General features: G+C 36.6%; 1 protein-coding gene across 3 annotated transcripts in view; it reads left to right on the top strand.

Annotated features, from left to right (window-relative positions):
- The first annotated feature begins 3,248 nt into the window (after positions 1-3,248).
- The window catches only part of WDR35 (WD repeat domain 35), a 40,451-nt gene continuing 21,079 nt past the window's right edge, over positions 3,249-22,620 (top strand). For 2 of the 3 annotated variants that reach the window (XM_085056934.1, XM_085056933.1), the window contains exons 1-11: positions 3,249-3,373; positions 3,947-4,064; positions 4,874-4,945; positions 6,313-6,405; positions 7,548-7,676; positions 7,888-8,021; positions 9,540-9,705; positions 9,802-9,947; positions 11,971-12,096; positions 14,646-14,831; positions 17,502-17,562. In XM_085056934.1, coding sequence (XP_084913060.1) covers positions 3,254-3,373; positions 3,947-4,064; positions 4,874-4,945; positions 6,313-6,405; positions 7,548-7,676; positions 7,888-8,021; positions 9,540-9,705; positions 9,802-9,947; positions 11,971-12,096; positions 14,646-14,831; positions 17,502-17,562 — 1,351 coding nt within the window. In that variant the 5' untranslated portion in view covers positions 3,249-3,253. Of the gene's footprint in view, positions 3,374-3,946; positions 4,065-4,873; positions 4,946-6,312; positions 6,406-7,547; positions 7,677-7,887; positions 8,022-9,539; positions 9,706-9,801; positions 9,948-11,970; positions 12,097-14,645; positions 14,832-15,387; positions 15,421-17,501; positions 17,563-22,620 lie in introns of all 3 variants that reach the window. The other variant, XM_085056935.1, reaches the window with a different exon arrangement.

Here is a 22,620-nt window from a genome sequence, read left to right as displayed (position 1 = left end):
GAGCTGTGTATGCATATTTTTTTTCTGTAAATCATGGAGTTTTATATCCAACACTTCACTTTGCTTACTTTCATGTCCTCTGCTTAGACATGGGTATTATAGAGGCATTTACAGGGCCAGAAGTATGCCTTGGCCTCTGTAATTGGTAAGAATAAACAAGTTGTAAATCTAATGCAAAACTTTACAACTTCTTGGCAATTGGGAGGGGATGACATCAGTCCCATTTACACTAAAGCCAGTTGTCAGATGAGATGTAAAATTTTATAGGATAGTGGAAAATTGTCCTGGAGGCCAGATGTGTCTTGAAAGCTGTCAGCTGGGCAGGCTTTGATTCATGCAGTAGTATTAATAACTTCATTTTATATTACAAATGATAATATTTACATTCAATTCCTCTGAGCAATTACCTGCCTCACTTTGTGAGCACCAGGTAAAATTCCAAGATTATGTAAATGATTTGTTTAAAACAGGACATACTGTTGGTTCAGAAAAATTGGATTTATTATCCAGTATGCTACAAGCCAATAATCACACACTCAAAAGAGACAAGATTGTTTATTTCAGTGTTGTGCATCCAAACCTGGGCGCTCAGTGGTGATCCAAAAATCAAGCCCATTGATTATAAAACTTTTTAAACTTAGTAAAACAGAAATATAGTAAGTTTTTTTCCCTGAATATAAATCAAAATGCAGTACAGATTCTACTTCTGTCCACGTGCAGTTCCTGAGTCCCGAGTTAGTTTCAGCTTCAGGGGTCCTTCTGTTCAGATCACCACAAAGTTGGAGGAATACCTTTGGTCTGTGTGTAATGAATTCGTGAGTCCAGTCCTTTTAATTCCTTGGCTCTGTGTGTGGCTAGCAGTACCTGATAAGGGCCTTCCCACTGCTCAGGTAATGGAGTATCTTTCCCGGTTTTCAGGTAGACTTGATCTCCATGCTTGAAAGAGTGTATTGGTGACTTGATTTAGACTTGTACTCCAAACAGCAAGTACATGTGTCATATCTTTAGGGCTCCACTTAAAGACAAGAGATAATAATCTGTTAAAGCTTCTCCTCTACCACATGCATCTGGTCAGCTTTTCCTGTCAGATTCACATCATGTGGTGTACCATACAGAATTTCAAATTTTTCTGGATTTTTCAGTACAGCCTGGAAGACTCCTTCCAATGTATCAAATCAGTGGTTTAAAGAGGAACCTTTACATATACAAGGTTTTGGTGTGCCCAATTCTGCCTGCAATTGGACCAAATGCATCACGTCCTCCAGTCTTACCATCAGTACTTTCCTGGTCCCAATTATCACTATCCTGATTCTTTTTCAGCGAAACCAACAATAACACACCCTCTTCCCCATAACCCTCTTTCAATGCCTTTTCCCTACATTACAAGCAGAACAGAAACAAGATAATTTCTTTTTCTCTTCCATCATCATTAACACATTTGAATCAGACACCAACAACTTGCATTTTTTTCTTGTTTCATCACCATTTCTCAACGAGAAAAATAAATCCACATATGGGATTTCATCCCACTTATCCAATAGTCTGCAAAACAACAGTTGCAGCATTGTATTACAATTAAATATTACAATTTTTGGCCATTTTTCTACACCATCCAATTGATATTTTGGCCATCACTGAGTACAATTTTCCTTTAACTTCCACTTTCCAAGAGGGTCTCCACCAAACCTATCCAAATGATTCAAATGGAGAACAAGAAGAAGGTTTAACTGATTGCCCCATTCCGTATTATTACCCCCAAAAGAACATTTTTTTAACCATTACTTCATACACTCTACTTGTCACTGTCAAGCATGCATGAGTTTTCCAAAATTCTACTCCAGAATACTAACTCCACAATATTATATCAACCCCTCTTTTTACTTTATACAGTCTCTTTTCATACATTGCATCTTTGAGTCTCTTACCTGCTCCTGGATGGGGAGATAATCGCAGAGTCCCCTATCAAAAGATTGATAGTTACATAGTGCTGGAGTTACATAGTGCTACAAGTTACATACTTCACTTATTAATTAGAATTCCATCTTCTTTTGTTTAATAATTCTCTTGCTTCTCATGTTAATTAGTCCACATGCTCAGTGTTTCTCTTCTTTTGGGTCAGTGGGTTTCTTGGGTCTGGTGGTCCATGAGTCAGTGATTGCAATCTGCCCCTGCGGGAATTACCCTTTACCCAGTCAGGGCTGATTTTGGTACAGCTCCTGAGTTTGCTTTAGTAGTTTCTTTCTTATCTTGGGAGTTCTGCCAAATGTGGGCCTTGTGACCCATAAATTCTGCATTCTTTGTGTCCATTATCAGTGTGACATCCTTCTTCCCGAGCTTTGTTAACCTCCCCCTAAGTCTGAGATCATCAAAACTTGTCCAGCCGTAAATTTTAGCGTAGCAATGTTACTGACAAGTAATTTATCTTTCTAATACCTGAAAATCACTGCTTGCTAGTTGCTCTCTGTTTCATGGATTAAATCTCCTTTATTTGATTAGGAATGGCTTTAACTGAAAGAGGGCAGGTTTAGATTATATATAAGGAAGAAATTAGTTTCTGTGGGGGTGGTGAGGCTCTGGCACATGCTGCCCAGAGAAGCTGAGGTTGCCCCAGCCCTGGAAGAGCTCAGGCCAGGCTGGATGAGGCTTTGTGCAGCCTGGTCTAGTGCAAGATATCCCTGCGATGGCAAGAGGGCTGGATTTGAATGGTCTTTAAGGTCCCTTCCAACCCAAACCATTCCATGAATCTATGTTGACGTAAGAAACACTGCAAACACCGCGTGCACACGAACTGGGGCTCTCAAACGTTGGGATTTTCCTTCGCGTAAAAGCAGAGTGACCTTTATTAACAAGTTACCATTGCTTTCTAACCAAGCTGAGCACTCCCATCAATGGCTGCGCCAAGCGGGTAACTCCCAACCCGCCCGGGCCGGGGGAACCCCGGTGAAACCCCGAGCTGTCCCTCACGGCTCCACCCGGAGGATCGCGGGCCCGGCCCCGGGTGGGCACTGCCCTCAATGGCGCAGGGAATGGCACTGCCCTCAATGGCACCGGGTGGGCACTGCCCTCAATGGCGCAGGGAATGGCACTGCCCTCAATGGCACCGGGTGGGCACTGCACTCAATGGCGCAGGGAATGGCACTGCCCTCAATGGCGCCGGCAATGGCTGTGCCCTCAATGGCGCCGGCAATGGCACTGCCCTCAATGGCGTCAGGGCGGTTCTGCCCTCAATGGCGCCCGGCCTCTCCCCCCGGAAATGGCGCCATTTCCGCCGGGGTTGCCAGGGGGACGCGGTGCGGATGGCCGCGCTGCCGTGAGGGCGGCCCGGGTCGGCTCCCCGCGCGCCGCCGCGATGTTCGTCTACCTGTGCAAGAAGGTGCTGCTGGGGACAGCGGGGCGGCGGCGGGAAGGCTGCTCTCGGGGCAGGGGGAGCTGCCCTGGGGATCGGGGGGCTGAGGGGACCCTCGGGTCTCTCCCGCCGCCTGCAGCCTCTAGAGGCGAGGAGGCTGCACAGGGATGAGGCACTGCCGGAGCGCTGCCCCGCTCTGTCCCGCCAGCTCCCTCGGCCTGCCCTTGGCGTTTCTTTGGTCTCCGCTGTTGCAGCAGCTCCGCAGTTTTTTTCCCCGACAGGCTTTGGACGCGGTTTTTCCACTGGAGACCAAAGCCCTGAGCATTTTGTGCCCCCTCTCCCCTGTTTTTGTAGCTCAACACACCTTTGAAGGTGTCCTGTTATTATTATTTACTGCATGTGTTCAATTGCTCGGGTGTGGCACAGGCTCACTAGTGCTTGTAATTCTGTCTTGTGTCTTTTTTTGCATGTACGGATCTGTCAGTAGACATAAATTCACCTCTTGTGCTATTGTAAGTGTCTGTGAGGTGTTCAAATAGAGTGTGTAAATAAAACGAGATTGTTGCAACTGTGTAGAGATACAAAGTACTTCTTTTTCAGATTGCAATTCCAGGTAATGTTCGATTAAAATGTATTTCCTGGAATAAGAATCAAGGTTTCATAGCCTGTGGTGGAGAGGATGGATTACTGAAAGTTCTAAGATTAGAAACACAAACAGGTAAATGACCGGGGTGGGGGGGGTTGTGTGTTTGTTTTTGTTTGTTTTTTTATTTTAAGAACAAACCTCACCACACTTAAGAAAGCATAACTTCTTCCCCAGGTTACTTGACAATATTGCATATGTTTTAAATCTAGTTATGTAGCGTAGCTAGTTATTGTCAAACATCAAACTAAGTTAACGTCAAATTCTTTCATCACTGTCTTTTGAATAGAGTTTTCCTCTAGCTGGTCTTACTTGGCACACAAGTATTTTGTCTACCTGTAATATCTGCTGAGGTTCTGTTCAATGCTAATTTTTTTTTCCATGTAGTATCTTTCAATCTTCCTGTTTAGGCTTCCTGTTTATTTTGGAACTTACTTTGTTATTTCTTAATTTTGTTTGACCATTCTCTACCCTCTTAATTGTTTTAGGGAGAAAGCTGTGTATTTTCTTGTAAATTAATATGTTCCAAGAAAAGTAAAATCCATTTTCAAAAATTTTTAAACTTTTCTTTTCTGAATGTAACAAAATGTAATAGCCATTGCTGTTTTTTTTTTGTTTGTTTGATTGTTTGTTTATTTTGTTGGCTTTTTTCCCTGAAAAACTGCTAGACCACAAAGCATATATCAGTTTCGATGACAGATGTGAATAGCAAACACATGGAACTCAGGGATGGAAATTTCATCCTGCAGTTACTATTTACTTACTTTTAGATAATTCAATTAATCTATGTAAATAGTGATTAGAGCTACAGTATTCATAGAAACATGGTAATATGTATGCTTTCTTAAGTTTAATTTCATAGTGAATTTTGTTATTTTTTTTAGATGAAGCAAAGATAAAGGGACTGGCAGCTCCTAACAATATTTCTGTGACTCAGAGTCTTGAAGGTCATAGTGGTAAGTGTGTTTGGACATTTAGTCTACTTTTGGTTAGAATAAAAAACCAAGATTTTTTGAAGCTGATAAAGTAATTTTGGTATAGTTTTTTATTGTAAGTCTGAAATGAAGGGTATGAATATTCAGCATGGGTATGTAACAACTTGGCTGTATATTTTTACTGTGTTATCCTAGATAATGCTGTTTGTTTTGTTTTGGTTTTTTTAATAATGTCTGTGAGATTTGCTTGTATGGTACAGCAGCTTTCCATTTTCTTCTGAAGAAATCAAAGTTAGTTTGGTAAACCTAATCTCTGTCTTAAATATATCTTAATTTTCCCTTTATTGACAAATTACAGAATGCGTATATGCATAGACTGCAGTATAGTGTACAGACAAAGTTTAGAGAGGTTAGAAAACAAGCTGGAGAAGGATAATGTGTGAAAGTAAAAATTGAATGCAGCAAAATTAGGGAGGAATTAAATTCTCACATGAGAAATATTGAATAATTGTCACCCAGGGACAATGGGTTATGAAGAGGATTCTAAAATCCTTGAATTATTTGAGGAAATGGACTTATTTTTATGAGGACTTGCAGTTGAAATCTGTCAAGAGTCAGATTATTTTAAAGGCCTAATTAAATGGGATTTGAACAAAAGAATTGTGAGGAATTGATTTAGTAGATATTTTGAATGGATGTCTTCAATTCTGAAATAAGTTTCTGTTACCTTAAAAATCCCTGACATTCAGAAAATCTTTAATTGCATCTGTTGATAAAGTTTGTGACTGAAGTACTGAAAAATGGAAAGGGTACAGTGAAAATGGGTGCCCAGCAGTGAGGGCATGAGAAAGTGTGATACAAATTGCTCTACAGTATGGAGCTGATAAAAGTTGAAAGATGTTCAACTTAAGTCAAATATTTATGTGTGGGATCCCACATGAAACTTGAGGGTCTGAAGGATTTGTGTGTAGAGTGCTCTTCTGGGTAATTGTCAGGGAGATTCTGTTTTAAAAGTACAGCAATAATGAGGATCAGACTAAAAGAGGAAGAAAACCCCCAAACTTCTTACAACAGTAAAATTTTGCCAGTGTCCCAGACTGTCAGAGATAAGCAGAAACTGCAAAACCATGATTTGGGTTTTGGGTGTGGAAGCAGCATTCTGAGCAGGATTTGGAGAAGATATTACTCCAGTGGGTGAATACAGAAGCAAAAGGAGCTGTTTAGTAGAATTTTGAAAGAGGAAGTAAGTGGCACAGAAAAAAGCATACAACTAAATCAAAGTCAGGAATGCAAATTTCTGAAAAGCTCCAGGTTGATTAAGTTGGATGTAGTGTTTTTTACTAAGTTTCTTAAATAATGCTAACAAAAAACTTTTTATCACTTTCTAGGTTTTGTGCAGGTTGTGACATGGAATGAACAGTATCAAAAATTGACTACCAGTGATCAAAATGGCCTCATCATTGTGTGGATGTTGTACAGAGGTATTCTGCAGGATAAACTGGAGATGGGATAATATTCTGTGTCGTGAGAAAAACTTTTTGCAGTTTTTACAATGCTTTTTCAGAGTTTTCATTTTGCAGATTATATAGCTCAAAATAGTTTTAAAACAATTTTCCAGATTTTATTGTAATACTTGTCTATATTTTTATAGTGTAGTAACATGTGACAAGGCATTTGTCCTGCAGAGCTACCTTAGGAGGAGATACCAGTACTTAGCCATGTGCTTAATAAACTGCTCTAAATTTCTTATCTCTGTTACTTTATTCCCTCAGAATACACTATAAATAATACATTGTGCATTGAGCACAAACATATTGAGGGACTGCAGGGACTTATCAACCCTGCTTAAAGCATCAATTAAATATTCTCATGGAAAGAATCTTCAGAAATGTTTAGGGCAGTGAACTAATATGAATAACCAGCGTATGGCTGTAATTATCTTTTATTGCTCTTGACCTTTTCACATGTACTACTGTGGTACACTGGAATTCATTTGAAAGCCAGCAAACCTCACAGTCAAGGTAGCCACTTTCCAACACATATGGGAAAGAAAAAGAAAATAAAGACTTTTCCTATTCTCTTGGGAATTTTCGTTTAATGAAAAATGGAAACAAATAAAATCTTAGCTCTGCTTCTCATTTCAGGAGTAAAGAATATAACTCAGTCTTTCTGGCTAATATGTGGTGGCTACTGTCACCACTGTCACCACTAAGAGACAAATAATCTCTTAGTTTTGGAAAATAATCAGTAAATTACTTATCACCTATTCCTAGCAAAGCCAGTTGTTCCCTCTGTTTATATTTCCTATTGTATTTTTGTCAGTTCTGAAATTCCTTAAGCACAGAGTAGGGCCTCTTTCTGTAGTACCTCTTTCTCCAGGGCACCTCTTGGACTTTGTCTCTCCTCTCCGCATCTGCATTTGTCACGTTCATTTTGGAAATGAGCAGCTCCCATCTGAACACTGAGTTTCACAGTAACTCTGTCTGTGTCTTCTGGGGATGCTGTAGTGTAGTCTTGCTAGGCTTTTACTGAAAGGGCAATTCAGTGATTAGCATGTACCTTGAATCTTCCAGAGGTTTATCAAATCACAGGTGTAACTCAGTTTTTCTTTCACTACTAACAGGTTCCTGGTATGAGGAAATGATTAACAACAGAAATAAATCAGTGGTTCGAAGTATGAGCTGGAATGCTGATGGACAAAAGATTTGTATTGTATATGAAGATGGAGCTGTGATTGTTGGATCAGTGGATGGTAAAATTTTAAGCCCCACTAATTGTGCTATTACACAAATTTGTTTGTAGGGTTATATACATAGTGGCCCTGTTTCTCTAAGTAAATACAATTAATAGTTACTTAGTAATTGTTGCTTTGACTTTAGCTGTTTTAGTTTTTACTGGTAACTTGCATCCTGTTTTTAATTTTGTGGTATATTTATTAAAGTGCAGTCAATGTTTTGTTCCAGGCAATCGCATTTGGGGAAAAGACTTGAAAGGTACCCACCTGTGCCATGTGGCCTGGTCCTCTGATAGCAGAATTTTACTCTTTGGAATGGCAAATGGAGAGATTCACATTTATGACAATCAGGGAAATTTTATTGTAAGTTCATTGTGGTATAATTAAGGATTATAATAAATTTCAACAGGCATAAAAGCCCACTTCTTACTAATTTATTTCATGTTTGCTTAGTTGGTGAACTTCAGTTCACCTGAGAACTGGACAACCTCCTGCACAGAGCTTTTATTCAAGAGTTCTGCAGCTTTTTATTGTATTTATTTCTTTTTTGGTAGCTAAAGGAATATCACATCAACTAATGCCTTTTTGCCTTGCAATAATTAATGAAAATGTTAAAGTAGGAATGGTCATACTAGTTAAATTAAATGACACTCTTTAGAAAATCTGAAAACCTTTCTTTTTCAAATATGTTTGTGATGATAGGTCAGATTTAATATTTTTAGCTGTTGGTTTTTTTTTTCCCTCCTTTCATATTTGGGGCAACTAGTGCTGGCTTAAAGGATATTGACTTCTTACATCTTCTGCTTCTTAAAGTATTAGCATGCTTTTAGAAAAAAGCAATAGTGTATTTTCCTATTGCTCCTATTATTCTTTAGAGAAAAACTGATAGTGAGTAGAAAAATAAAAGGAAATATCTATAGTATATTGTTGTATTCCAACAACCTAGATTTATTTATTTTTATCTACTTACTTGGAGCGTTGGAATATGACTATACAACAAAATGCTAAGTAAAACACTGACTTTAAAACTAGTGTATTTGGACCATGTTCTTAATGTTTAAATGCTTATTATGGTGAATTTTCTTCTCCTTTCCATCACCTCCCTAAGAAAGTATCTGCTACCCTTCCCATTTTCTTTTCTTTATCCTCCCACTGTGTGAGTCATAGTGTTTCCAACTGCTACAAATTACTGAAATTCTTTAAATAATTTGCTGTCATTTCCTCCACCATATCAACAATATGTATGGTTGTGTACTCTCTCCCTCTCCCCTTCTCTCCCATAACTTACCTGGATTCCTCTTTGAATTGATTCAGGAGTACTCTTACCTTTCAGACAAACCCTTACTTGTGTTACCATGTATTCAGGGCTAATTATTGCAAAAGTTCACTTATCTTAATTGGTGTTCTAATTTGGACACTAGTTTTTTCCAATTATTTTTATATGTTATTCAGCCGACTTTAGTCAAGAAAAAGCAGACAAAAGTTTTCTTTCTTTTTTTAATATTGTGCTCAGGAATGGTTTGAAATTGTTTATATGTTTTGCAATGTCCAGAGGGTTTCTTGTGTCTGTGCACAGGTGTGTGTGTGGTGCGCTTTTTTTGTTATTGGTTTTCTTTGTTTTTAAGTCACTTTTCAAAGAATGAAAATGCCAACATTAGGGTACTTCTTTGTAGTTAAAGAAATGTTTTATTGTGTCTAATCTGGCTTTGATTATATAAGGAAGATTTTCAAACCCATACAATTCCGAGAACTTGAAAAGTTTTCTTGGTACAGGAGAACAATTCTGCTTAGACATCTTGTCTTTTGCAAGTATCAGTGGAGATATAAATTATTCTTTAAATAATGTGTTGTTTATGACTTTAATTAACCATTCTTGTGCAGGTGAAAATGAAGCTGAGTTGTTTGGTGAACTCAACTGGAGCTTGCAGTATTGCTGGGATACATTGGTACCACGGAACCCAAGGCTACGTTGAACCCAACTGTCCTTGCCTTGCTGTTTGTTATGACAATGGGAGATGCCAGATAATGAGAGATGAGAATGACTACAGTAGGTACAAAATATGGGATGCAAATAATGGAGCTCCTCTTGACCCAAAGTGTCTACTGGTGTTCATACTCTTAATGTTTGTTCCTCAAAAACCAGATCCTGTTTTGATTGATGCTGGTATCAATGTAGTGTGTATTCAGTGGAACCCCAATGGAAGTGTCCTGGCAGTAGCAGGCTCCCTCAACTCAGCTTCTCAAGATAAAGATGTCAACGTTGTGCAGTTCTACACTCCCTTTGGTGAGGTAAAAATATTTGATATATAGTATAAATGTTCATTTGCTTGATTTTTAAATTTTATTTTGCCAAAGGGTCATTACTGGTGGACTTGGATGCCAAAATGTAGGTGTTTGGTGCTCTGAGGTATCTATCTAGGATATCTACAGGACCAAATACCCTTTTAGAGCAGCAGGATAGTAGCCAGCATGAAAATCCAAGTGCATCTCAAAACACTGCTGGTAGGATAAGTGTTGTGTCTAACTTTGAGCGTCAGATCCCTGAGATGAGACTGTAGAGGATAAACAGTTTGGAGCTTAGGCAGCAGTCAAGATGTCAACATCTGTGTGTCTAATCCAGAAGTACTTGTCTTTCAATCCTGGCTGTGTAAGAGACCTGGACATCTCAAGATTGGAAGCTGAAAACACAGCAGTGAATGCTGCTCTTTTTTTTATGTAATCAGTAAAACTGGCAAAAAGGCATGTTGTATCAGTAAAAGCAAAGGCTCAGAAACCTTAGGAAAGCTAAATTGTTTCTAAACTTCTTCATTTGGCTGTTGGGACTATTGTTTTGTAAATGTTTTTTGTCCATCCTGCCTTTTTTATAGTATGTTAAATGTTGATAGTTGAGAGACAATCGGTCAATATATTTTTGTTGTGCTATTTTTGCCTTGCCAGATAATATCCCTTTCCCTCTTAGTAATGTATCTGAAAATCAGTAAGTTAGTGTTATTTGTCAGAGTGTGATGAAGTTTGTCCCTTGTACAGAGGAAATACAGCTCTGAGCTGTGCTGTGAAAGGGGTTAAGATCCAACATGATCTGTAGGGGTTTCTGTAGTTGAAAGTATTTAATGAAACCAAAGATTTTGGCAATAATATTACATCTCTTGTTGCTAATGTCCTTCGGATTAACTGAAACTGGTGTTTCAGATTTTGTATTTACTGTTTAGAAGTAAGTTCTTTAGGTTTTAAAGTTGTTTTGTACTAGTTCTGATATTCAGATATGGACTTAACTTTTTGGAAGATGGTATTTTCTGTGACTAATGTGTGAGCAGTATTTTGACTTGGTATTTGCATCTAATCAAAGGCATGAAATAGGTACTGAACTGTGTAAGTTCATTGGTAGCAGTTTCCTTAGGCACAAAGTTATGCCTTCAAAAGGAAAGTTAGATCTGAGCATAAATATCAGTGTTCTGCTCTGTAAAATGTATTTTTTAAAGCCTAAGATTATTCAAAAACATACAGTAAATAGTAGATGAGTGTATCTTTTATTACATACATCTATATTATTTACAACTAAAAAGGTACCCACGAACAAGAGTTCTGTGGGATTAAGGTCATAGCTTTTGAAAACATTTTTTTTCTAACTGTGTCTTTCATTTGATTTAAAACTCTTCAGCAAAATAAAGATATTTGAAAAAAGATGGAAAGTGTACCAACTGCCTTTCTTAGATTCTTTTGGAAAGGGAATAGAGAAGAGGAAAATGTCCATTGCCTCACTGAAAATTGTGCACAGCTAATTCATTGCATGCTCTTGACATAGATTAGGGATATGTTTTTATTTGTTTAAACTATTAGCTGTAATTGAGGATGTTGTACATGAACAGACTAATACATGCCCAGCATCAATGAAATTTCTGAGGCATGTCAGGATCAGTACTATTGCTGTGTTTGTTTTACTTGTGACTGAAATTATAAAGGTGATTCGAATTACCAACCAAAGGGTATAATATTTATACTATAATTCTCCATCTACTGTTTATCTTTGTAAGCTTGAGTTATCACCGAGTCCTGGTTTTTCTTTCTTTCTGGAGACAAAACAAACAAATGAGAAAAAACCAAACCAAACCTGAGGTGAAAGAACACCTTAGGTAATGCATTTGAGTATATCCCTCTTTTCTTTGCATATGTATTGCAATTTGAGAATTGTTATGGGGTACTGTAAAGAATATCTACAGGTTTTTTATCAGCTATCAAAACTGTTGTTTATGTATTTTAGAGTGGCTTTCCTGTGATAAATTCAGAATCTTTTTCTTTCCTTGCTCTAACCAAGCACTTACGTACACTGAAAGTTCCTGGCAAACAGATATCCTCCTTGTCCTGGGAGGGAAGTGGGCTCAAAATTGCACTGGCTGTGGATTATTACATATATTTTGCAAACATTCGTCCACATTACAAGGTATGTAGTAATGTGAAACTTCATTGTATTAATAAGTTTCCTGTTATTTATTCTCTTTCTGATCAGGTTGAAAAAGTAGGTTGCTCTAATATACATACATACATACATATATATGTGTGTGCATATATATATATGTGAAATCAGTGCTTGATTCAGGATTACAGCTTTATCAACACTACTGACTTGAAGTTTCAGTGGAATGTGAGGGTCTGTTTTGGTGATGCAGTGACTTAGCCTTTGCTTTTACAATGAATTTGGAGTTCCATTTTCACAATAAGGAAATGTATGCATTGTTAATGTTAACAGAATTAGGCATGATTCTAAATTTGGTACTAATTGAGGATGTCATTAGGTAAGGCTCCTGTGTTTTCACTGCTGTTTGGTTAACTAGGTTGGGCTAAGTGATACAATGGAATTTGAGCCTTACTTTTACTGTCATTTTTTTTGGTTCTGAATTATTCATTTGAACAAGAAAAGTTGTGTGGAAGCCTGAACAATAGAAATGAGTGCAACCTGATGGATGTACTTCCTACTTGTATTTCAGTGCCCAATACACATCTTACAAGTGTGTATTCAGCTAATTCTAAATAATGTTTTATCTTGTCTACCACCTGATTTTTTTCATTTGGTTGGGGTTTGTTTTTTTTGTTAGAAGTTAGGACTATTTCACTTAAATTTAACGTTTAAAAAATAATAGCAATAACTGTCCAGTATACAGTAGTGTATAGTTATTTTTTCCTAGCACAGGATATGTTCTTTAATCATCTGTGTATAGTCACTGTAATTAAAGAGAGAGAGAGTGCAATGTGAGGAACATCCTGCAGCTATACTGAAATGTATTCTTCCACTTGATTGTGAAAAACCATTGGTCAGGGAATTGTAAACACAAATCTGCTAGGAAGCGATTTCAAATAGTTTGTTGTAAATCTTCTGCAAAAGACTTTGGAAATCTGAGCTGGAAATTAGTCTTTCAGGAAATGCTACCTAATGTTTATTCTGGGAAATGTGTAACAGCTGGAAGACAGGCCTGTTGCTTTTTCTTAAACTCACCAGTATCTAGGAGACCACGAGTATTTCAAGATCTGGCAACAGTTTGCAAATTAATAATATTTTGAAACCTTAATTTTAGAAACTGCATGTGTAAGCTCTTCCTCCCTCCCCCCTCCCTCCCCCCTACCCCCCAGTTTTGTGTAGTTGGAATGGAAAAAGATGTGTTCAAATTAATTTATTTCTGCAGCAAGTAAACTCTTAATATGTTGGTAGTGTACTCTATTTCAATGTTAAGTGTTTTTATTGTGAATGATACATGTTTTCCTTCAATAAATAATACACATTACTTCTTTGTTCTGATTATATCAGTTCCCTTTTAGGAACAAGATATTATAAAAGTAACAGTCATTAAATGGGAGTGATTCAAAGCTGTAATTATCTTAGTCTGGATTGGAATTAATGACCTGGAGATGAAGAATTAGTATCATATTACCAATCTACTGAATAATCTGTTTTCATCTATTTTTCAATATACCATAATAAGAGAAAGGGGTTTTTAAATTAATGTGAGAGTAAAAATAATGAATTGAGATGATTTTTTTTAAACTATTAATAGTTTGCATGGAGTTGTGATACTAATTTAGAGTCTATTGATCTATTCTAGAAGCTGTGTTGATGCTGTAGTTTATCATCTTGGTTTCATTTCCTGAGGAGTGTGGGAACCTCTCTTGCCAGCACTCTAACAAGCTTTCTCTTCTTTCTCTCTACTATAGTAGATGCTGATGCAGAGAATTCTATTAGTTTTTCTACAATTACATCATCATCATCTTTAAGTGGTTTGCTTTGTTTCATTTGTTTTACAGCTTCACCTCCTTCCTGAGATATTTTCTGATTCTGCTGTATGAAAAAGGGTTTTCATCATTAAATTCTGTACTTTAAATCAGTTGAATGCAATAAAATGCATTCTCATATGTATATTCAATTTCTTTTGCCTTTTTGCCCTTTCTCCTACTTGTTACAGGAATAATTATATTCTTCTGGGAGGAAGGGAGGGGTTTTCTCATGGTACTAATATGGAAGAGGTGATGTGAGTTATTACAGTGCTCATATAATTGCTTGTTTTTGTCTGCTTCTGGAATTGCACTGTTTAAGGTATTTATTATATTTCCTTTGGGAAATGAAGTTTGAGTTTCCAAATCTGTAGTCACGAAGAAAGCATTTTCGTGGCAAAAACCGTCATCACAGTGGGTATTTCTGCATACCTGCTAAACAAGGAAGAAACAAGGCAAAGTGAGATCTTGTCAGATTTTAAGGTTGATCCTTCAGTTCTGAGGTTCTGTGTCATAGAAAGGCTTCTTTTGCCAGTTTGATATTATGCCAATATCTTATTACCTGAGCTGTATTCACATACTTCTAATAAATCAGTTTGTCACTTATAAAAAAATATTGAATATTGATTTTGTGTATGAAAGAAGCTCTTTCTTGGATGGCTGTGAACAATTCATTATTGATTTCTTATAATTTCTGACTGGTTTTATCAACATTGTCTTTCTTGGCAGTGGGGTTACTGTTCCAATACTGTTGTTTATGCCTATAACCGACTGGATCGCCCGGAATGCTGTGTGGTCTTCTGGGACACAAAAAACAATGAGAAATATGTGAAATATGTCAAGAGCCTTATTTCCATAACTACTTATGGGGATTTCTGTGTTTTAGCAACTAAAGCAGATGAAAATCAACCTCAGGTAAAATCTATCTTAATTTTCATTTGAAATGCTCTGTTCCACATATCAGTTCTTTACAGAGATAAGTTCTTTACATAAGATGAAATGTAAAAGTCTGAATCTGTCTTAAAGTTGTATCAGTTGTCATTTGACAGAATGGCACTTGAATGGGCTCAGTGTTTAAAAACAAAGAATCCCAACAAATAACGAAGTAGCTGATAAACTGCATGTACAGATCACCTCCTTGTAGCCATTAGTAACCTAATAAAAACTGCAGCCTTCCAAATTAATATTTCTTTAGAAATATTTAGAACAGTTCTCCAGAGACAAGCTAAAAGCATCAGAATGGTAATGAATATTTCATCAGTCAGAAATGGAAAAAAAAGGGGCAGTTTCTTAGGTAATATAAATTACATGTAACGGTAAACAGTTTGTTTATTAATTTATTTTATATGTAGTCACAAATGATAAACGTATCCTTTTTTTAATGAATGGTTGGTTAGTGTGATACTGTTACATGGTTTTTCTTGCTGCAATCACTTCAGAATTCTGTATCACTTATATATTGCTTACAAAGGAGGAGCCTGAGACAGAGTCATTTGGTGCCATGGTAAAAAAACCCCAAACATGCTTTTAGTGCTGCTTTGCTTCATTGTGCAATAAGTGGTATACTGTCATATAGACTGAAAACATAGGATATGTGGCCATAAATATTTGGTGAAGTTGGGTGCAATAAAGTATTTTTTTTTTCTGGATTGTAATTTTAAAGGAGGAAACAAACAGAGGAGAGACTTAGTGTAACTTTACTGATCATAAATAAGAGATTTAATTTTAGCATCTGAAAATTACAATTAGCAAGTACTTTTCAATTGTTTTGTGATGGTTCCAGTGTAATTATTAACACTGTGAGTTGCCAGATTTTAGGAAATGAAGTGCATAGGCTTGTGGGTAGCAGTTCATTAGAGTTATTTTCTGAAAAAACGATTTGTTTTACAAGAGATTTTGGTCATTAGAATTGTGATTTCAAAATGGCAGAATGTACAGCAATAGCTAATGGGACAAAAAAGACTTAACTTCAGCAGGACCTGTTTAAAGATATTGCCAGTAGATGTGAGTGTCATTAAGTTAAGAAGGACTTCATTTTGATATCCACAGTGAGGCCAGATAATTCAGACAATTAAAACTCCCTGCCTTGAGTCATACAACCTGTCTTGGATACTGTTACTCCATCACTCCTTGACAGGCTCTGATCTATTGATTTGGAGTCTCAGAAATTACTAGAAAGGGTATAAAAGAGAAACTTAGCATAGAGTGAGTGTTGGGATAATTTAAAAGAGAAGAATTTATGTAAACATGATGGAAATAAAAAAAAATTGAGAGTTAAAAAAGCCAGGTGTATTTTCCTACAGAGGCAGAAGCACAACAATTTTTTTTTGAAAATATAAATTTGAGAATGCTGGTGGAAAGTTTAACTCATGAACAAAGAAATAAAAATACTGTTTTTTGAGGTACTAATTGGTGGCCAAACCAAAAAAAGTTAATTATGTAATGAAAAGAAATACATGTTCATCTCTTTTTCTTTGAAAGAATGAAGTTCATACAGTAGATGAAAAGCTAAATTGAGCTGCTCTTGTGTGATTAATAAAATGTCAATCTATCAGTTTAAAAAGGTAGCTGTACAGTTGCTGTAGTCTGCTACCACAATTACATGGATTGTTCAAGAGGTGAAAGAGTTATGAAAAACTAATTATCTTTTATTTCTTGGAGAGTCAGGGTAACAGCTCTTGGGCAATTCACATTTTGGTAGCCCTGTGTATTTTATTTATTTTCATTTAAGTCTAAAGACTTGTCTGTAAAAGTTGCTTCTTTTCACACTTCTCATTCAAGGCAATAATTGAGCTATTTAATCCTTGGTTTAGATTTAGAGAAATAAATAGTTCACCTATAGCAATGAAGCATTGGTGTCAAGTCAATTTTTATGTATTTGCATGTTCCTGAATTTAACAGCCCAATCTCTGAGGCTTTGTGCTATCAAAGCCTTCCAGAGTGGGATTACAGGAAGGGCAAAACTAAAAAAACCTCATCAGTTTTGTAGTGCCTGTGATACTGCAGGGAAGAGGGAGAGCCTTAATGACAATTCTCCCCCACTGTTACCCTCTTGGATGTTCAAGATGAAGATCTGCAAAGCATAAAACAAAGATCCTAACTTGCTGGGGCTTTATTAGATTATCTTTTGCATGAGCAGCTGATGAGAGTTAAGTCACAGAGTCAGTGGTGCATCATGCTTGTAAATACATGTGCAGTGTAAATACACAGTGCAGTGTGTGCCTCATGCAGCAGCAGGTGAGACATTGCCTGTCTTGCCCACATGGTGTCTGTGGACATGCTGGTGGTACCTGCTACCTCTTGTATTTTGTCTGGTAGATTTGCATAAAACCCATGCATAAAACAGCTGGTTACTTTCCTTTCTGCTTGTTCTTCATGTATCGTGCTAATTGGCAAATAGCTCATTACTCTCATGCTTATGCTGCTTTATATTTCCTGCAATCATGGTCTCTCTGTTTGCTGTTGATAATGAGCATTAGAATGTGTGACGTGGGTTATGAGATGCACTTGCACAGAAAACCTTGTACAGCTTACTAATTTACAAAAAGTGAGGTAGTAATGACACTTGCTTTTATTTCCATACAGTATGTGCTGGTTCTCTGCAATTCTATTGGCACACCCTTGGACCCAAAATATATTGATATTGGTAAGCAACTTGGTATAGTCTTATTCTGTAATTTGTGTTGGAATTGACCTGTTAGTTATCTGTTAATAAAGATAATGGCTTATAAAACCAGTTATGTTCTTTGTCGAATTGGCTAAAAACTGATTATTCCAGTTGATGCAAACTATAGACAATAGAATTTTTAAAAATTGCTACTTTTCTTAATTTCTTTTTTTTTTTAATGGATGGTTTTTGGCAATTCAGATTTTCCATCACAACAGTGGTAATTCAACTTCTTTTTAAGAAAACGTGCTTTGAAAAAGGTTCAGTTTTATCAGAACAAGTGAAATAATTTGATCTAGGCTTTAATTTAAAAATAACTTGTTGCTGCTTTCCAAATATCTTAAAAATAAATTTCTTGTGTTTCATTGTAGATAATACCTTTTCCTTATCTTCTTCACAATTGTTTTATCTAAGTAGTTTCAGATTACAAATTAAAATTCAATAAAAAAATCAGTAGATTATAATAAAGTATGAAAACACCTCCAAATCCTAAATAGTGATGAGATCCAGGCTTTCCCTACTGCTTGTTTGCTGCAGGTGTGGTACAGAACATTGCTAAGTAATTTCAAACCACAGTTTTCTGTGAATTTTGCTTGACAATAAAGATCATTAATTATTTTCCCTTTAAACAGATGAGGGAGTTGTAGACAAACTGGCAAATTAATCAGTCTTTTGATTAATGAATCCACTTCTATTTGTTCTGATTTTTGCTTTATTTTTGGTTTGTTACCCAAATAGATCTGAATTTGGATTCTGAGTAGACACTGTGAACCATGTTTGCAGTTTTCTTTTTGAAGCTTGATTCTTTGATTAATTCTTCTGTTTTATTGAAAGGCTAAATAATTTATTTAAATTTATAATAATATTTATTTTCTTTTGAATGAGAAAGAGGACTCTATTCTGACAAGAAACCTCATGAAGTTTTTTTGATGTAAATTGCCTTCTAGAGACATTGCTTTGCTCTCTCTGCAAAAATAAACTCTTCTGGTTAAATTAGTCTCAGCAGAGAAGTTAGTTCCAAGCCATAGCGCTAATACTTGGTGATAATATTAAACAACAATCAGCCATTTTGTCTGATAAGATCGATGGGTAAAGTGTCTAGCAAAGTTCTGGTAAGATAGAAATGATGAGGAAAGTAAAGTGAAGAACTATTAGACATGGAAGGAGCAACAGTTCACAGAATATAGGTAGGAAGAAAAATCAGCCAAAGACTAGAAATAGCTGAGATCATAAAGATGATTATTTTCCTCAACCAGTGCTTCTAAACAATTTTGTTCTTTATTATATATTAACTAAGTTTGTAAGTATCATTTTGTAATGTTCAGTTTTTCAGTGACAGCAGGAAGAAATCTGCTGTGAGTCATACATATATTGTGAAATTCATGCCCTATATTGTAGATCATAATTAAAATGAAGAGTATGCTCTGATGAATGAGTTTGACTACTTTGTCCTATGGAAAGTGAATGAAATATTGTGGTAGTTTTAGTTTTGTGATTTCTGTTTGTGTCCCTTTCATGTCCTCTTTCCACCTTTTGCAACAGGGGGGCAATATCAGAATCTTAAATAATAATGTGTCCAGGAAGTTCAATATCAAAAATTTTATCAAGAATGGAGGAAAGAAACAACAACAAACCCACCAAACAATGCCCCCACCAAAAACCCCAACCAAATCCCTAAACCTCAAACACAATCTCAACAACATAAGCACTGAAGTAAGATGATGTAGCAGGTGAGAGTGGTGTGAGTTGGGTGTCTGTTTTGTCCCCTCTGTCCTGTCTCCACTCCTCATCAGATATCTGCACTGTATGTGGCCAGCAGTTCCCTGGACTTGGCAGGTGGGATTGGGGTGGTGGGAGGAGGATTCAGGGACCTAGAGGGAGTAGTTCTTCTCATTTCTGCAGTTGACATCTAAAATAAGTTGAGTGAATCATTCATGAACGGGGTCTTTTTGCTCTCCATTGGATATGAAGAAGCACAGGGCAGCCAGCTCATCTTTGTCAGAGATGTCTAAAATTAAGTGAGATGAATCCCACTCGCTGTTAAAATTAGCTTTGCAAGTACACCTCTAACTCTGCTTAGAACTCTTTGCTTTGCATTTTTCTAGTGTTCTGTTTATGTGAACTTTCTGAATCTATCTGTGAGAGTTTTATTTACATTATAAACAATGGTTTTCTTTATGATTTCACCAGTATGACCCATCTCCTGCAGCTGCCTGTACACAAGAAAATAATCTTTCTCAGTAACTGGAAACACTTAAAAAAAGAAAGGCTATTTAATTGAAAAATGCTGTCGTTATTCCAACTGTGTTTGAATTGTGCTGAAGAGATTAAACAATCTCTTCCTTTAGCATAACAAAGCTTTCTGCAGTCTGCTGCTGTTCCCTGTGGTATTGGAGGACCTATTTAGTGCATAGATTTGCAGTGCTCTTTCCTAGAGTGAGTTCACTTGTGAAAATGCTGGACATTATAGCCTTCAGCCTCATAGATGGGCAAATACCTGAGGTTAGGAATATTTACATTTTCGAGTCCTGAAAAATTTCTGTAGCCTCAGTAGTTAAAACATTACAAGTGAGTCTTTCATCGCTGTATGGTAAACATAGCCAAAGATTCAACCTTTTTAAAAAAAATATATGCATCCTGTAAGACTCCTCTCCAAACCTGCAGAAGGGATTGAAGGTAAAAGTGAAAAGCAAATGCCTATAAATGCAACTCTTATGGAACACATTGCGCTGGTTCCATCATAGTTACTTTTCCTCTTTTTGTAACATTTGAAAATGCAACTTTATAGAACAACTTGAAACATTTACAACATAAGGTCAGTTTGTGCGAGAGGTTGACAGCTGTACATAGTCAAGGTCCTATTGTACAGTATATCATGCTGTTTATCACAGTTGGAGCTTCTTGGCAGTAGGAAGTGTAATTGTTCCAGTTTGACAGCATGCTGAACTTAAGCAGCTGTCTGGTATTGCAGAAGTCAATAGAGAAGAAAGACCTTGTAAAACCTTAAGGGCAGAAGACCTTTCTGAAAGTTCTTCTAAGACTCCGGTTGATACATGATTTCTAACAAAATCATTGCACTTTTGTTCTGTTTATAAATGAAGAAAATCAGCATTAAATCAATCATCAGGTGAGAGTCATTATTAATAGTTTAAAATATAAGCAGTTAAAAAGTAAAATTAACTTATCTCTTACTCAAGATAATTGGAGGGGTGTTACTGACTTCTGAAAAATGCTATTATCTGTTTGTGAATTTTTTTTTCTCTTCTTTCTACCAATACAGTTTTTCAGGTAGTTTTCTTTTAGGAAACTGATACATTGTTGCATTAAGTTCTGTCCCTAAAAAGTTAGGTGAGCTTTTTTTTGAGCTGTTTTTCTTGTTTTGGAGTTTTAAGTGTCATCTTTCAGAGTGGCTTAGATAGACTTAGATTGTCTAGATAGACTGTCAGCCTGTAGCTGACAGGGTGTTTAAATAATGCATCTGAGAATGTGTTAAGGCACAATTTGTCTGAATTGTCAATTTATAATATTTTATAATACTGTTACAACAAAGCGCTATTAATCTCCTAATGACAGAGTAATTGTGAATTATGCAATGTTTGATTCACCCTCAGGAGATGTAATCTTATGTTGTTGGGCTCTAAGCCAGTAGTTCAAGTGAGACTCAAAAAAAGAAGTGCTTGTTTCCTTTATTCTGTTGAATTTTTAATTATGTCATTAGCTTTCTAATGCTTGTCTCTGTTAATGATGGCAGAAAAGGATTAATTAGTCATTATCTGATGAAGAGCTGTCACTTCAGCTTTCTTTAGACATTGATGGGTGGTTACACTTTCAGGCTGTTCTTCATACTGCTTTTTATTTTGTCCAAAGGCATTTTGGTTCCTGTGCTTCCTGTGCCTTGTGTTTGAGGTCCTTCACAATAGCTCATGTTTGCTAGCACATAAATTACTCTTTTCTTCATTGTCTAACATGACTGCATTCCATCCTACTCTGGTACAAAAATTAACTAACACAGTGTCTTCTGTGCTTGTTTTACAGGCTCACAGGCTTTCTGTCAAAGTCCTTTGATGAATAACTAAATATAAAGCACAGAAGGTTAAATATCTTGTTATATAATATCTTTTTAATGGAAACACAACAGATGGTATCTGCTAAGAAAAGGTCACTCAGGCTCGATTATATCATCTTCTTACATGTGCTTAGGAGCACTGACATAGTGAAGTGTTGAGTTATCTTTCAAGTGTGTGTTAGCACCCAGTGAAATTAATACAACAGCCTGACCAACATACAGGTGGATTAAAGGCAGAGCTGGAGTCATGCCCAGGTGTCTTGTGTCCCTCCTGGATGGATGCCTTAACAGGGATGACTGAACTACATGTGAAACAGCACTTAAATTACTGTTACTTAGTTGATCCCTTTAATGTAAATTATAATGGATTTTGAATATTTATGTTCTGTGAACTGTGGTTGTTCACAAGTTGTCCCACATGTCCCAACATGTTCAGTTGTCCCTGCTGTTGCCTGACATTTTCTTCCATTTGTGAGCCAACACTTGTAGAGATATTTGTATCAAGCTCTAAAATTAGGTAGATTTATTGATTAGACTAAGTTCATTCCAGTTCCTCAAGAACAGCCTGTAACAGACTTGTATGAAAACAACAGTTTAGTATTGTGTCTGTCTGTCAGATTGCTTCCTTTGCATCAGATTTAGGTGGGATTACTTGTCTCTCTTGTTTGTGTGTCCTATCTCACAGACTAGAAAGTGTCTCAGCCTTTTCATGTGGTGAAATAATGTAGTCATGCATTAAGTTTGTTTTCTGTCTACTATTTTTACAAGAAGATTAGACATTGAAGCAGGTGTTTTCTAACAGTTTTGAAGTCAGATGGAGTGTGTGTGGATGAAATGCAGACATTGTAGAAGGTTATTTGAGAATCCTGGATATATAGGAAAGTTTCTTTCCTTCAGGGAGCAGGCTTTATGAAGGAATAATGAAGAGAAATGAGGTGAGAAGAGAAAGGAGGGCCAGAGAGAATTTAAAG

Source organism: Lichenostomus cassidix, chromosome 3 (genome assembly GCF_008360975.1).
Source record: "Lichenostomus cassidix isolate B80296 chromosome 3, HeHo_3.0, whole genome shotgun sequence".
Taxonomy (NCBI): domain Eukaryota; kingdom Metazoa; phylum Chordata; class Aves; order Passeriformes; family Meliphagidae; genus Lichenostomus; species Lichenostomus cassidix.
The sequence above is the reverse complement of the archived record's forward strand: the minus strand, read 5'-3'. Positions and strand labels throughout refer to the sequence as shown.